Source organism: Camelus ferus, chromosome 13, assembly GCF_009834535.1.
Source record: "Camelus ferus isolate YT-003-E chromosome 13, BCGSAC_Cfer_1.0, whole genome shotgun sequence".
Classification (NCBI taxonomy): Eukaryota; Metazoa; Chordata; class Mammalia; order Artiodactyla; family Camelidae; genus Camelus; species Camelus ferus.
In genome coordinates, this window is record NC_045708.1 from 36,474,973 (window position 1) to 36,492,879 (window position 17,907).

General features: G+C 32.6%; 1 protein-coding gene across 2 annotated transcripts in view; it reads right to left on the reverse strand.

Moving 5' to 3' along the window:
* FAF1 (Fas associated factor 1) overlaps positions 1 to 17,907 on the reverse strand; it is a 378,757-nt gene that overhangs the window by 244,807 nt on the left and 116,043 nt on the right. For both annotated transcript variants that reach the window (XM_032494244.1, XM_006180232.2), the window contains exon 5: positions 633 to 724. In XM_032494244.1, coding sequence (XP_032350135.1) covers positions 633 to 724 — 92 coding nt within the window. The remainder of the gene's footprint in view (positions 1 to 632; positions 725 to 17,907) is intronic.

A 17,907-nucleotide genomic window follows, 5' to 3' on the forward strand; every position in this document is an offset into this window, starting at 1 on the left:
AAATAGCAAACAAAAAATGACTATTGATTGTGATTATTAACTTTTCCCCTATAGTTCTTGGAAAACTGTCAACATTGTAGTTTGACTTTTCATCTTTTGACAATTTTCTAAATAGGGTGTAGTACCCTACTGTGCGCCTGCCCCTATCCAAATAAACAAAGAAATATTCTTTCCATTTAAATTTTCCAAGTTAAAAGATCTCCTACTATTTTCTTTATTCCATAATTAATACTTAGCATAAATGTATATACTGTGTATGACTTCTTTCAGGCCAATAAGTAATTGTTTAGTAAATTATTATTCCAAGGTACTTACTGACATTATATGGGATTTGAGAAAAAGGTAAAAGTTCTCAAAAAAGAACGCCAAATTAACTCCTATAAAATGGTTAGAAATAGGAAAAACATGTCATATAGTGTTTTCACTGATATACTTAAGTCTTTTAGAACTGTTTCTGGTTTACTATGAAAATGTTTTAGCTTGAAAAACATTGCTGATTCCTTAAATTAAGCTACTATTATCAAATCAACATTTGCCATATGTAACAACATTAATAAAAACCAATTTTACACATCATTTAGTCAGTTGCATAATGTAATTTTCTTTTATTTCTAGGTAGTTATGAAACTCACACTGTCTTCCACATCTCCGGTCTTCCAGCCTTTTAACAGCATTTTAGACACAGGTATCTGAAGTTCGTTTTCTAGAATCTGTTTAATTTCTCCTGTACAAATAAGAAGAGACCAGATATTACTAACAAAATAATGTAATCAATATTTGTTCATATCCAAAGCTAGCATTAATATTAGGCATATGGTCCAAGTCAATGACATTTGTCTGATGAATGAATATGAAAAATTTCAGTAGTCCACACTTCAAATCTTGATCATACAATACCTTGCTCCTTTGAAGAACTCAAGTTTAAACATTATTATAAAAGACTCCACAATTAAGTAAGTAGCTTTTTAAAAAGAAATAGATATCAGTGATTGGAGGTTTGAATAGAAACAGTCTATTTTAAACCAATCAGCTGGCAATATCAATATGAGCTCAGGATGTGGGAGTAGTAGTCAGTAAAGTATAAAACTTGAATTATAGTATAGGAAAACCAGATTGTGGAATGAAGATTTGGGCTGAAGTCTTACCTTGAAGAAACCAAATAACCCATCTATTCTTAGTTTTTACATCTATAAAATGGGGGATAATATTGCCTTTTTATTGACCTCTATCTAGGGTCCAAGGATGAAAGGAGATAGCAACCATGAGAGCAGTTCAAAAAAGTAACGCCAATGTATATAATCCACAAGACAATTTAAACTGTGTTAGAGAGAAAAGTAACAGAATTTCAGAAAAATAAATTATGTTGGGTCAAATAGGCAGAGATAAGCCTTTGTGAGACAGATGAGAGTTAAACCCAGCTTGAAATACAGCTGGATTTAAACCAGGCTTGAAGTTGAAGTATAGCTGAGTCGTGAAGGGGAGCCAAATCAAAGACAAGGCTATCCTATTCAATGACGACAAAAGACAAAAAGGGAAAAATAAAAATTATGCTAATGAGAAACAATGAGGAATCACAATTTTCCCAGTACTCCACAAACTGCCTTTCAAGAATCAAGTCTACTTATAGATTAATCAGCTAATTTCTGGTACTACAGTATGTTACACAGATCATTGAATTAGAATGTATAAATATCTCATATCTGTTTTCATTAGGATGGTGTTGGTCTATAATTTTAGATTAATACATAATTCAATTCCATTTATAATGAGTAAATGATTGAACATTGCAGAAAATGATTATACTATATATCAAAAGAAGAAACATAATTCCATGCTGATAAAGCAAAAGAGAGAGGATGGAGCTTACGCTACACAAGTTCTATGGAAGCACAGCTGCCTAATAGGCAATGCTACAATCAAACCTTTCATGGCCATAGTGACTTTTTTTTTTTAACTTTCCTAAAGAAAATTCCTATCTGGGAACTTTGAATAGTGACTAAACATCCTAAAGAGAATTCTGAGTCAACATTATATTTTAGAAGCACAAAAAATTTATCAACTTTGGACTTCAAAAATATCACTGCAGACAAAGGACTGTTCTGTTTATGAAAATGGGAGAACAGTGGGCCACACCTCTTATACCAAATACATATAAACATTCCCTTTTCATTTGTGGCTAAGGTTGCTATTTCCTGACTGCATCTATCTGAAACTGGCCTTATGCTCTTACAAGTCTCCCCAGTGCTTTCCTCTTAGAAATCTATCTTCACCTGACACCTCCTGCTCAGACTCTTGGAGACACTCTTAGCATTCATAACATGAAAGAAGCTTCTTAGAGGAAAATCAAGAAGAGATTTTAAGTTAAAGCCATAATTTTCTTTGCAGCAAGCTTGGGCAGCATATAAAACAAAAAAATGTTTTGTTCCACAGGTAGAAAATAATAGAAAACAAACCCAGAGCCATGGCAGCAATCTGAGTTCCTCATATGCAAAATAATATTCTGTTGGTCTCAATTTCTTCTTCTGTAAAGTGGGAATGGTAACTATAGTACCAACACTTCATTGAGTTGCTGTATTAAATGACATGAAATGGAAAATACTTTGTATTAGTATGTGTCCAATACATATAAGGGACTCAAAAAATACTGGTAATTTTAAGTTGTATTAATTAAGGTAACATACACATCAGTGTTCAGCATAGTATCCAGCCAGTATAGGTTCTCAATAAATAGTAGTTGTTGTTTCAAGGATATCCAAAATTATTTAGGACAGTGAAGAACTAGAATGCAGCAAGTTTCAGAGCAAGTTTTCATATCTTGGTCCACCTGATTCCAAAGATCTTAACACAAGATGGCATTGTCACTACAGTACCTCCGAATATTACTTGGAAAATTGTGAGGATATGCAGATGTCATCAAGAACAGTCCACTGACTTTGCAAACCATGTATCTGACAAGAGTTTAATATCCAAAATACATAAAGAATTCATATAACTCAAGAGCAAAAAGACTCCCCAAATAATCCAACTAAAAATCAACAAACGACTTGATTAGGCATTTTTCCAAAGAAAATACAAAAATGACCAATAGCTACATGAAAAGATGCTCAATATCACTAATCATTAGGGAAATGCAAACCAAAAATCACAGTGAGGTAGCACCTCATGCCTGTTAGGATGGTTATCATCAAAATGACAAGAGATAACAATTGCCAGCGAGGATATGGAGAAAAAGGAACCCTGGTAGGATTGTAAACTGGTACAGCCACTCAAGAAAAAGTATGGAGGTCCCTCAAAAAATTAAAAATAGAACTATCATGTGATCCAGCAAATCTACTTCTGGGAATACAACTGAAGGAAATGAAAACACTGTATCAAAGAGATATCTGTACCCCCATGTTCACAGCAGGATTATTCACAATAGCTAAAATGTGGAAACAACCTGTGTCCACAGACAAAAGAATGGATAAAACAAGGTACAGTAGATATAAATACACATGCACCTGCACACGAACACACACACAATGGAATATTATCCAGCCATTAAAAGAAGGAAATACTGCCATTTGCAACAACATGGATGGGCCCCGAGGGCATTACACTAAGTGAAAGAAGTCAGACAGAGGAGGACAAATATGGTATATCTCTTATATGTGGAAACTCAAAACAAAACAAAACAAAACAAAACAAAACAAAAAAACCTAAGAATGGAGTTGGTAGATGGTAAAATGTATGATTAACTTTATAAAAACTGCCAAACTGTTTTTCAAAGTGATTGTATCATTATGCATTCCACTGAAGTTCCAGTTGCTCCATATCACTACTAACGATTAGAATTTTTCTTTTTAATTTTAGCCATTCCAGTGAGTGTGAAGTAGTTTCTCATTGTGGTTTCAATTTGTATTCCCTGGTGATTAATAATAACTAATGACGCTGGCATCTTTTTGTGTGCATATTGGCTATTTATGTATCTACTGAAAAGTGCTGAATTGACATATTATGAATGGATCCTGCACTGCTCTCAAAATTAGGAGGGAAATACTAAATTATATTAGTTTTATGTTCTTCAGCAATGTGTTCTACCAGCTTGACATGGTTTCCTTCTATTCTTACTTTGCTGTGAGCTTAATTTTTTTTTAAATTAGATGTTAAATTTTGTCAAATGCTTTTTCCTTCATCTATTAAAATGATCAATGAATTCTTCTCATTCATTGTACTAATATAGTGAATTAAAATAATGGACTATATATAAACTGTTAAACAAGCCCTGTATTGCTGGTTAAAGCCCACTTGATCATGAGGTATATTATATAATTTATTATATTGAATGAATTCAATTTACAAATATTTTGTAAAGGATTTCTGCTTCTATGGCCGTAAGAAATACCAGTCTGTAGTAGTTTCATTTTTCTGTAATGTCTTTGGTTTAGCATCAGGGTTAATGCTGGTTATGTAAAGTAAATTAAGAAATATTTCCTCTTTCTCTACTTCTGAATGATTGCTAATATTTCTTCCTTAAATATCAGATAGACTTTACCAGTGAAACCATACGGGCTTGGGTTTTTTTTTTTGTGAGAAAGTTTTGATTGTTAATTAAATTTATATATTAGATTCAGAGCTATTTGGTTTTTTTTTTAATTTTTTCTTCTCTCAGCTGTGGTAACTTATACCTTTAAAATAATTTTTCTAGCTTTTTAATGTTTCACGTAGCTTTTAAATTTACTGGCATAAATTTGTTGTTAATGTCACTTTATAATCCATTTAACGTCTGTAAGTACCTTTCATTTTCAATATGATTAACTTGTGTTTTCCTTCTTTTGTTCTTATTCACTATAGCAAGAGAAGTCTCAATTTTATTGATCTCAAAAAACAACTTTAGGTTTTGTTCATTTTGTTAATTTTTCAATACTATTTATCCATTTTTTGCTTTATTGATTTGTGTGTTTGTGTGTGTGTAATGTTTTTTTCTTTCATACTTATTTAGCATTTGATTTGCTCTTTTCAAAAATAATTCCTAACAGCTTTATTATGATTGATATAAAACAAACTGCACACATTTACAATCTATAATTTGATAAATTTTAACAAGTATTCCAAACAGTGAAACCACCATCATAACCAAGATTATGAATTCATTCATCACCTCCTAAAAGTCTTCTTATGCCCTCTAGTAATTCCTCCATGCTATACCCACCACATTCCCAGGGAACCACTGATTTGATTTCTGTGACTATGAATTGGTTTCAGTTATACAGAATTTTAGACAAAAGGAATTTCAGAATGTACTTTCAAAATCTGGCTTCTTTCACTCAACAGAAATTGAGATTCTTCCACAGTGTTGTGTGTAACAATAATCCATTTTTTTAACTAAGTAGTATTTCATTATATGGATATACAGCAATTTGTTTCTCCATCCACTGGTTTATGGACAGTTGGAGTTTTCTACATTTTGAGGCTTTTACAAAAAAATTTCTATGAATAATAATGTACATGCCTTTGATAGACATATTTCATTTCTCTTGGGTAAATACCTGAAAGGAATGACCAGTGTATTTTTAACTCTGTATGAAACAGCCAAGCTCTTCCAAAGTGGTTTCTATTGTGATGTCTTCAAGCTCACTAATCTTTTCTCCTTCAATGTCTAATCTTCTGTTAATTCTATCTGGTATGTTTTTCATCTCAGATGTCAAGGACTTTACATCTAGACATTTGATTTCAGTTATTTTTACATTTTCAATTACTTATGATTCTAAATTTTTCTTCTCTCTTTTTGAATATAAGTATTACAGCTATAATAACTGTTTTAATGTCCTAATCTGCTAATTATAACACCTATGTCAATTCTGGGTTGTTCTTGATTGATTTCTCTCGTTATGGGTCAGGTTTTTGTGTTTCTTTGTATGTTTGGCAATTTTTATTGGATGTCAAACATTGTGAATTTTACTTTGATTCAGTGCTGAGTATTTTTTTATTCCTGTAAGTATAACTGAGCTTGGTTCCAGGAGGCAGTTATCTAGAAATAGTTCAACACTTTTGTGCCTTGCTTTTAAGGTACTGGTACACCTTAGCAGTATTTAATCTAGAGTTAATCTTGCCATTAGTGAGGCAAGAGCTCTCTGAGTATAGCTGACCCTTGAGCTACACAGATATGAACTATGTGGGTTGACTTATACATTCCCTTCTTTTCACATGTACTAATAACAACAACAAAACACTTAAATAGTGCTTATTATTCATAAAGAGTGGCTGAGGCATAATTAAGGCTGAGTTAAGACATGTGCTAAAAAATAACATAGTTAATCTGAGTTGCAAGAGTCAAGTCCAGAAACCAAGTATATAGATTCAAGACAAAAACTGGTTTGGAATATCCCAAACAACTTTTTCAGGCTCAAAATGCACTTGCTCAATGTTTCAACTCTTTCCATACTCAATCTGATTCTTTTAAACTAAAATGGTATCCACTATAATAAAAGTAGTTTTAAGAAAGTAGATTAAAAACAGTGAAGAAAAAAAAAAAAAAGGCAAATGGTTCAACCAGCAACAGACCTATTTTTCTGCTACATTCCAGAAATGGACCTAAGGCTATGTTGAGTAGGCCTAGCAAAAAACAGCAGGTTTGCTGACAGCACAGGTTCAACAAATTTATTGAACAAATAAATACATTATTGTTAGGTTAAATCTCCCTGCTAGCCCTTACAGACATAATAATACATAGTAATTCTTAACCTCAAGATGACATTCCTTCACACCAGATAGTATTTTATAGAAAAATCAATGCTTTAAAATAATTATTTAAATTTATTCAAAATAAGAAAACTCAGAAGGACTTTGTAATAAAATGAAACTGCAGTAATAAACAGGACACTAAAAACATTAACAGACCAATACAACTACCACTAGGTGTCACTCTGATATAAAGTTCTTGGCTATCTTTAGACTTACTTTTACTGAGTCTTCCTAGTAATAACTTGGAAAGTGGTATATTTTATTTAGCATCTCTTTGCATTTTAATATTTATATGTATACAGAAAAATTAGTATTTATCCAGTCCAGTAAGATGGTCAATATATATAAACTATTTAACAATTATATTTCATGTCACATAAAATTTAATGTGTATTTTTTTTAAGTTTCCTATGGTAGATAAATTAATATATATACAAACATATACATATGCTCATTTACTGAGCCATTAATTTTCTCAACTGGTACTACTCTGTGTCAAACATGTGCCTGGAAAAAGAATTTAAAGAAGAATAAGACCTTGTCTCTGAGTTTGAGAAGTTAACATTCATGAAAGAAAACTGAAACACAAAGAAACAGTAAGATGTTTTAAAATCCATTTTGAAAGTATATACAACATTTTATGGGATCATAGCAGATGAATTAAATTAACTATGTCCATGGAGGTTAGAAAAGGCTTCATAAAACAGATGTTTATGTATGGTATGGAAAGATAGGTATGAGCTTTCTAGAAAACTAAAACAAGAAAGGGCAAATCAAATAGAATACAGCAAATAAGGAACCACTGAAGAATATGAGGAGATTTGCATTCTAGAAAGATCACTATAGGGAAATTGTGTAAAATACAGACTAGAGGAAGAATAAAACTGAAAGAATGGAAAGTGGATGGAGGAATTATTTCAATAACTCATGAAAGAAATTAATTCCTAAACTGTAACAGAGGGGATCAAAATAAAGGAGGGACTCAAGTGACACTGTGATAAAACTAACTGAACTTAATCAATCAGAAGCAGTGAAAAAACTGTGTGGGAGGGGGGGAGGGGTGGAATACTTCCAACAATCCCAAATAACTCTGAGTATGCCTTCCATAGTGATGCACATCAACAAACCAACAGTGAACACAGAGAAGGTCCATGACATGATTCTGCAACTATCATACAATTCATAATAACAAAATAAGCATAATCTAGAACAAAGAAAAAACTAGAACAGTTAGGAGAAGCAAGAGAAAGGTACATATTGTACAATAATAATCTGTGGTTTACAATTCAACTTTAACCAAATTTTATTTACAATATGTTTGTTAACTATTTTAACTGTATTTGTTTTCAAACAGAATATGACTGCTTCCACTCTACCATACTTTGGCAGAAGTCTGCATTTCCAGTAAATTATAAGTTTACAAAACGTGATCCCTAGAAATTGTATCATGTATTTCTATAAGAAAGTTTTAAAATAGTTCTGTAGTCATATTCTCCAAACTAAAACAGAATTAAAGTGCAGCATTTCTGATCACCATCCTTGAAATGAGCAAGGGACTTCACTCCAAGTCAACTAATGAAAAAATGATTCAAGTGGATCAGAATATCCATGAACTTCCACCATATTCCAAATATTCTATCAACAAAAAGAAATACATCAACTTCAAAGATATGCTGTTAACTACACAGCCACATGCTACATAATAGCAGTTAAAATTTAATATAGGGTTGCATTTTAGTTTTCTTAAAACAGATAAAAATCTGAAATAATTTTATGATTTTAAAAAGCGTGATATGGCACTAAGTTCTTTCTCTTATGATAATAAATATATTCATCACTATACCAAGAAGTAAAGGCGTATTAACACCCTACTAATACAACAAGAATGACTTAGCACTATTACTGAAAATCCATATGATCAATAAGCATGGTCAATTCTGACTAATTACTATTGTAAAAATAAATAGAACTATCTTTCCAATGTCAGTAAATAGGTTTTGATGGTTTTAAAAATATACATTCATTTTAAGTATCAACACAGAGAGTTAGAAACTATCAAAAAAAGAACCAAACATAAATTTTGGAGCTGAAGAATATAATAAATGAAAATTTCACTAAAGGGGCTCAACAACAGACTTGATCAACGAGAATAAAGAATCTGTAAACTTAAAGACATATCATTTGAAATTATCCAGAGGAGACAAAAGGATTAAAAAAAAAAAAAGAGTGAAGAAAATATAAAGGCCTTATGGGACACCATTAAAGGACAAATATATGCATTACAGGAGTCACAAAGGAAAAGAGAAAGAAAGGGGAAGAGAAAGCATATTTGCAGAAATAATGGTTGAACACCTTCCATGTCTGGGAAAGAAAAGACATGCAGATTCACAGAACACAAATGATTCCAAAAAGGATAAATCCTAAGAAGCCCACATCAAAACACATTAAAACAAACAAACAAACAAACAAACAAACAAACAAACAACTTGTCAATTTAAAGGACAAAGAGAAATTTGAAAACAGCAAGAGAAAAGCTTGTCACATACAGGGAGCCCCCACAAAACTGTCAGCTAATATTTCTCAACAGAAATCTTTCACACCAGAATAAAGTAGGATGATATATTCAAAGTGCTGAAAGAACAAAACTGCCAAACAAGAATACTATGTCCAGGAAAACTGTCATTCAAACATTAGAGTGGAATAAAGACTTTCCCAGATAAACAAAAGCTGAAAGAGTTCATCAACAACTGGCCTGCCTTGTAAGAAATGCTAAAGAGAGTACTTCAAGTTGCAACAAGAGGACACTAGAGAGCAACAAAATACTTTAATAGTGATGCTTATTAAATCACTTAATCTGGCACAGGCGTTAAAAGACAAAAGTATAAAAAAAAGTAACCTATAAAATATGTTAATGGATACATAATATGAGAAGATGCAACCTGTGACATCAGTAACTTAAAAAGAAGAGAGAGTAGAAGAGTAGAGTTTTTGTATATGATTGAACTATACAATAAAACAGATTGTTATAACTGTAAGATGCCTTCTGTAAATCCCATGGTAACTGTAAAGAAAACACCTATAGAAGATACACAAAAGAAAGTGTGAAAAGATTCAAAGCATAACACAACAAAAATAATAAAAAAAAAACAAAGGGAGACAGCGAGAGGAAAAAAGACAAAAAACAAACAAACAAACAAACTAGCAGACAGAAAGGAAATAACTGACAAATGGCAATAGTAAGCCCTTCCCTATCAGTAATTACTATAAATGTAAATGGATAAAACGTGCCAGTCAAAAGACAGAGACTTGCTAAATGTGTTTAAAAAAAAATGTCTACAAGAAACTTTAGATTCATAGGCTCAAAGTGAAAGGTGGAGAAAAAAATACTCTATGCAAACAGTAACCAAAAGAGACCAGCATGGTCATACTTATATCAGACTAAATAGATTAAGTCCAAAGATGTCACAAGACCATCAACAGATGATTGAATTAAGATGTGAGATATATATATGCTGTGCGTGTGTGTGTGTGTGTGTACACACACTGGAATATTACTCAGCCATAAAAAGGTATGAAATATTGCCATTTGCAGCAACATGGATGGACCTAGAGAATATTATGTTTAGTGAAGTCCGATGAAAACGGCAAATACTATGTGATATCACTTATATGTGGAATCTAAGAAACGAATACAAAACACGAACAGACCCACAGACATAGAAGATAAATTTATGGTTACAAAAGGGGCGAGGGAGTCGGGGAGGGACAAATTAGGCGTATGGGATTAGCAGATACAAACTACTATACAATAAAATAGACAAGCAACAAGGTTCTACTGTATAGTACAGGGAATTATACCCAAAATCTTATAATAATCAGTAGTGGAATATAATCTGCAGAAATACTGAATCACTATGCTGTACACCTGAAACTAATATAATATTGTAGATCAACTATACTTGTTTAAAAATAACTCAGAAAAAAATGTCATGAGAGAGAGAAAAATATTATATAATAATAAAAGAGTCAACTCACCAGAAGATGTACTAATTATATACATATATGTACCCAACATCAAAAAACCCAATATATAAAGCAAACGATGGAAAATCTGAGGGGAGAAATGTACAACACAGTAATAGCAGAGGATTTCAATAATGGATAAAACTTCCAGAGAGAAGATAAATAAGGACTTGAACAATACTGTAGACAAAATGGACCTAAGAGATACATATACAAAACAACACCCAACAGCACCAGAATACATGTTCTTCTCAAGCACACAAGGATCATGCTCTAGCATAGGTAACATGTTAGGTCACAAACAAGTCTTAAATTTAAGAAGGAAAGTGCTATTGATTTTCATTTCAGTATATTGTGGCTGAAAACATGCTTGGTATGATTTCAATTTTCTTAAATTTGTTAAGACCTGTTTGTGACCTAACATGTCATGTATCCTGGAAAATTCACAAACGTGGAAATTAAACAACTTATGCTTGAACAACCAACGGGTCAAAGAAGAAATCAAAAGAGAAATTAGAAACTATCTTGAGACAAATGAAAACAGAAATACAACATACCAAATTTATGGAATGCAGAAAAAGCAGTACCAAGAGGAAAATTTATAGCAGTAAATGTCTATATTAAAAAAGTAGAAACGGCTGAACTTTATACCTCAAGTAACTAGAAAAAGAGAAACAAACTAAGCCCAAAGTTAGCAAAAGGGAGGGATTAAAAAGATTAAAGCAGAAATAATTTAAATACAATAAGAAAACAACAGGAAAAAAAATCAATGAAACTAAAAGCTAATGTTTGAAAAGATCAACAAAACTGATGAAACTTTAGCCTAAATCAGAGAGAGATCCAAATAAAATCAGAAATGAAAAAGCAGATATTACAACTGATGCCACAGAAATAAAAGAATCACAGAGATTACTATAAACAATTATAAGCCAAAAAACAGAATAACCTAGAAGAAATGGGTTAATTCCTAGAAACATATAATCAACCAAGGCTGAATCATAATGAAAGAGAAAATCTGAACAAACTTATAACTAAATAAGGAGACTGAATCAGTAATCAAAAACCTCCCAACAAAGAAAAGACTAGTACCAGATGCCTTCATCGGAGAATTCTACCAAATATTTAAAGAAAAAGTAACATCAATCTTTCTCAAACTCTTCCCAACTCTGAAGACAAAGGAACACTTCCAACTCATTTTATGAAGTCAACATTACCCTGATGCCAAAGCCAGACACAAAGACACTATAAGAAGAACAAAAATAATGAAAATCATCAGGCAAATAGCCTCATGAATACAGATGCAATAATCCTCAACCAAGTACTAGAAAACCAAATTTGTCAGCACATTAAAAGAATCGTACACCATAACCAACCAGAATTTATCCATGGGAGGCAAGCATGGTTCAATATATGAAAATCAATCAATGGTGACATACCATATTAACAGAAAGAAGGGAAAAGTATCACATGATCATCTCAATAGTTATACAAAAAACATTTGACAAGGTAGCATTTCATAATAAAAACACTCAGCAAACTAGGAACAGAGGGAAATTACTGCAACATAATAAAGGCCATATATGAAAAGTCTACAACTAACATCATACTTAACACATTGATTGCCCACTGTGGATCAAGTGTGTTTCCTGCAGGGCCCAAATTCACACTTCACTGAAGTGTGACTCACTAACACTATATGTGCTTATAATTAATCTGTTTTTCCAATATAATTGAATTTTTTTTTAATTTTCTTATTTTCAATTATCAACCTCTTTACAGTTTTATTTCTTCTTGGAATGTCATTATTCTGCATTCAGGGAATGAAACAGTCTGGGATGAAGTTGCATTACTTTGATATTCGTTAGCTCGAGAGTGATATATGATCCAATTAGTAGACTCAATAGACAAAGCAGTTTTTTAGAGTGGTACTCTTCCTTCACCTGCTCTGTTCAACTCAGCTAGGCAGTTTTATTCTGTGTCTCAAAGTCAATGCATCTTTCAAATATCATTCTGTGATTTTTTGTATCTTTACAATGTGTCAATGTAAAAGTACAGCTGAAAGTGACACTAGTAGTGACAATAAAGTGATCCAAGTTTGAAGAAGATTTATAAATAAAATTCTGTCAAAGTCAAGCTCAGAAAATGAGGAGAAAGATGATGCTGAAGTTGAAAACGCTTATGAGGTCTTAGAACAATTAGGTGTAGAAGAAAATGAAGAAATAGATGATGATGAATGATGGTGTGCTGGACAGTATGCAGTGGAAAGAGTTTACTTGCAAACAGAAGTCATTTATATTCACAGGAAAAAGTGGACTTCTGACAGAATTACCTCATGATATCAGCCCAGGTGAAGTCTTAGCTATTTTTAGATCACAAAATAATAAACTTCAGGTAAAGGAGACAAACAGATATGTGGAACAAAAATTACTTCAACATCTAAATATGGAATATAGTCAAATAAAGAGGTGGAAATCTACTTCTTCTGAAGAAATTAAAAAATTCCTTGCTCTTCTGATTTAGGTAAGTCTAGTGAAACCAATATCTATGACTAAATATTGGTCAAAAGACCCCTTTTACAATTTCACACTGCCGTGTACCATAATGTCTCAAAATCATTTTAAATTATTATTATCAAATTTGCACTTTGCAAATAATGAAATGACAAAGTGGTAATAGTCTTGTAAAATAATACCATTGATTAATGCTTTGACTAAAAATTATCAAAAATGTTTTCACTGGGCCCAGATATTGTAATAGATGAGACAATGGTTCTTTGGAGGGGAAGGCCCATATTTAAATAATATACACTAAATAAAACACACAAATATGGAATAAAATTATTTAAGTTATGTTTAACTGAAAGGTTATATGTGGTCAATAAAAATATATTCTGGACAAGAGTCTAGTGGAGTCAGGCAAACTGAATTAGCTCAAAATGTTTGCAGTAAGCTTGAAGAAAAATTACTGAATGAAGGATGCAGATAAGTTCTACATTAGCTATGAGTTGGTCCTAAAATTTTTGACATATTCAGTACAATCCCTATCAAAATCCTAATGGCATTTTTTTGTGAAAATTGAAAAACAATGCTATTCGATAAAATTCAACACCCATTTATGATAAAAACTCTTACCAAGATGGGTATAAAGGGAACATATCTCAACATAATAAAAGCTATTTATGACAAACCCACAGACAGCATAATACTCAACAGTGAAAAGCTGAAAGCCTTCCCACTAAAATCTGGAACAAGACAAGGATGCCCACTCTCACCACCTCTCTTCAGTATAGTATTGGAAGTCCTGGCCTCAGCAATCAGGCAAGAAAAAGAAATTAAAAGGATCCAAATTGGAAGAGAAGAGATAAAACTGTCACTATACGCAGATGACATGAAACTATATTTAGAAAACCATAAAAGCTCCACACAAAAACTACTAGGGCTGATAAAAGAATTTGGCAAGGTAGCAGGATACAAGATTAACATACAGAAATCAGTTGCATTTCTTCACACTAACAATGAAATTACCAGAAAAAGAGAGTAAAGAAAAAATCCCTTTTAAAATTGTATCCAAAACAATAAAATGCTTAGGAGTAAATCTGACCAAGGAGGAATTTCCAGAATATATAAATAGCTCATACAACTTAATAACAAAAAAAGAAACAACCCAATCCAAAACTGGGCAGAACACCTAAATGATCAATTCTCCAATGAAGACATACAAATGGCCAATAGGCACATGAAAAAATGCTCAACATCATTAACTATCAGAGAAATACAAATCAAAACTACAATGAGGTATCACCTCACACCAGTCAGAATGGCCATCATTCAAAAGTCTACAAACAATAAATACTGCAGATGGTGTGAAGAAAAGGGAGCCCTCCTACACTGTTGGTAGGAATGTAGTTTGGGGCAGCCATTATGAGAAACAGTATGAAGATTCCTCAAAGAACTAAAAATAGACCTACTCTGTGATCCAGCAATCCCACTTCTGGGCATATATCCTAAGGGAACTCTTAATTAAAAAAGATGCATGCACCCCAATGTTCACAGCTGCACTATATACAATAGCCAAGACGTGGAAACAACCTAAATGTCCATAGACAGATGACTGGATAAAGAAGTTCTGTTATATTTATATAATGGAATACTACTCAGCCATAAAAAGATTAAAATAGTGCCATTTGCAGCAACATAAATGAACCTAGAGATCATCATTCTAAGTGAAGTAAGCCAGAAAGAGAAAAACACCATATCCTGTCACTCACATGTGGAATCTAAAAAACAAAAGAAAGAAAAGAAAAAAGAAAAGAAAAGAAAAGAAAAGAAAAGAAAAGAAAAGAAAAGAAAAGAAAAGAAAAGAAAAGAAAAAATAGGACACTAATGAACTCATCTACAAAACAGAAACAGACCTGCAGACATAGTAAACAATCTATGGTTACTAGGGGAAAGGGAGTGGGAAAGGATAAATTTGGGAGTTTGAGAATTGCAAATGTTAGCCACTATACATAAAAAACAGATAAAAATCAAATTTCTTCTGTATAACACAGTGAACTATATTCAATATCTTGTAATAACCTTTAATGAAAAAGAAAATGAAAATGAATATATGTGTATATATGCATGACTGGAACATTAATGCTGTACACCAGAAATTGACACATTAAAATATATGTATTTAAAAAAAAAAAAAGAAAAACAATGCTAAAATTCATACGGAACCACAAAGGACCCCAAAAGCCAAAACATCTTGAGAAAGAAGAATGAAGCTTGAGGACTTACACTAATTTCAAAACATTTTACAAAGTAATCAAAACAGTATGGTACTGGCACAAAGACGGAAATAGAGACCAACGGAATAGAATAGAGGGCCCAGAAATAAACCCACACATGTAGGTCAAGTGATCTTTGACTAGTGTGCTAAGTCTACACAATGGGGAAAGGACAGTCTCTTTAACAAATGGTGCAGGGAAAACTGGGTATCTACACACAAAAGAATGAAATTAGACCCTTATCTTACACATACCCAAAAATTAACTCAAAGTGGATTAAAGATCTGAAACTATAACACTCCTAGAAGAAAACATAAAGAAAGTCTATAACATTGGTCTTTGCAATGATTTCTTGAATATGACATGAGAAGTATAGAAAACAAATGTAAAAATAGACAAGTGAGATTACTCTAACCTAAAAAGCCTCTGTGCAGTAAGGGAAACAATCAACAAAGTAAAAAGGCAACCTACAGAATGAGACAATATATTTGCAAACCACATATCTGTTAAGGGGTTAATACTCAAAATAAGTAAGGAATCCTACTCCTGGGCTTGTATCCAGAAGGAAATCTACTTCAGGATGACACCTGCACCCCAATGTTCATAGCAGCACTATTTACAATAGCCAAAACATGGAAACAGCCTAAATGTCCATCAACAGGTGACTGGATAAAGAAGATGTGGTATATTTATACAATGGAATACTACTCAGCCATAAAAACCGACAACATAATGCCATTTGCAGCAACATGGATGCTCCTGGAGAATGTCATTCCAAGTGAAGTAAGCCAGAAAGAGAAAGAAAAATACCATATGAGATCGCTCATATGTGGAATCTAAAAAACAAAAACAAAAACAAACAAACAAAAACAAAGCGTAAATACAGGACAGAAATAGACTCACAGACAGAGAATACAGACTTGTGGTTACCGGGGGGTGAACGGTGGGAAGGGATAGCCTGGGATTTCAAAATTGTAGAATAGATAAACAAGATTACACTGTATAGCACAGGGAAATATACACAAAATGTTATGATAACTCACAGAGAAAAAAATGTGACAATGAGTGTGTATATGTCCATGAATGACTGAAAAATTGTGCTGAACACTGGAATTTAACACATTGTAAAATGATTACAAATCAATAAAAAATGTTAAAAAAAAAAATAAGGAATCCTGTAATTCAACAGCAAAAAAGTAAACAGCCCAATTTAAAAATGGACAAAGGGCTTGAAGAGATATTTCTTCAAAGAAGACATACAAATGACTAACAGGTATAGGAAAAGATGCTCAGTAACACTAATCATGAAATGCAAACCAAAACCACAACGAGATATCACTTCATACATGTTAAGATGGCCATTACACCAGCCACCAAAGCAGCAATGGGACTCTCATGCAGCATCTCCAGAGACACTCTGGGCTTCAAGCATTACCCCAGACCTTATAGTCAAAGCTGATTTTAAAATGTCAAAGGACTTTTCTAGAAATGACAAGATGCTCTTCACGTTGGAGAGTTGGATGTTCCTTGGTTCCTCTGTTAGAAACAGTTTACGTACCTTATTGTGTAAGTGAGTTCTACAGTATTTCAGTAAAAAGTATTTGTGGCATAAATAAATAAACAAATAATAAAAAGATGGTCATTATAAAAATAGAAACAAAATATCAGAAAATAACAAATGTTGGCAAGCATGTGGAAAAACTGGAACCCTTGTACACTATCGGTGGGAATGTAAAATGGTGCAGCTATGATGAAAAAGTGTATGGAGGCTTCAAAACAACTAAAAATAGAGCTAACGTATGATACAGCAATCTCACTTCTGGGTATTTATCCAAAAGAAATGAAAGCAGAGTCTCAAGAGAGATTTGCAATCCCATCTTCACTGTAACATTATTCAAAATAGTCAAGAGGTGGAAACGACATAAATGTCCATCAACAGATGAACAGATAAAGAAAATGTGATACATACATACAATGGGATATTATTCAGCTTTAAAAAAGACAGAATCCTGTAATATGCTACAACATGAATGAACCTTGAGGATATCATACTAAATTAAATAAGCCAAAAGGACAAATGTTGCATGATTCCAATTATACGAGATACTTAAAATAGCCATACTCATAGAAACAGAAAGTAGAATGATTGCTGCCAGGGTGCTGGCAGGAGGGGAAATTAAGGAGTTGCTGTCAGAGTTTCAGTTATGCAAAATGAAAAAGTTCTAGAGATCTGGTACAACAATGTACCTGTAGTTAATAAAACTATACTGTACATATCTCATTTATATATATATTTTACCACATTGGGGGTAAAAATGCATGTACAGGAGACTATTTTGAGGCATGGGGATAGGCAAGGGGAGAAGGGGCAAGGGGTGAAGGGGCGAGAC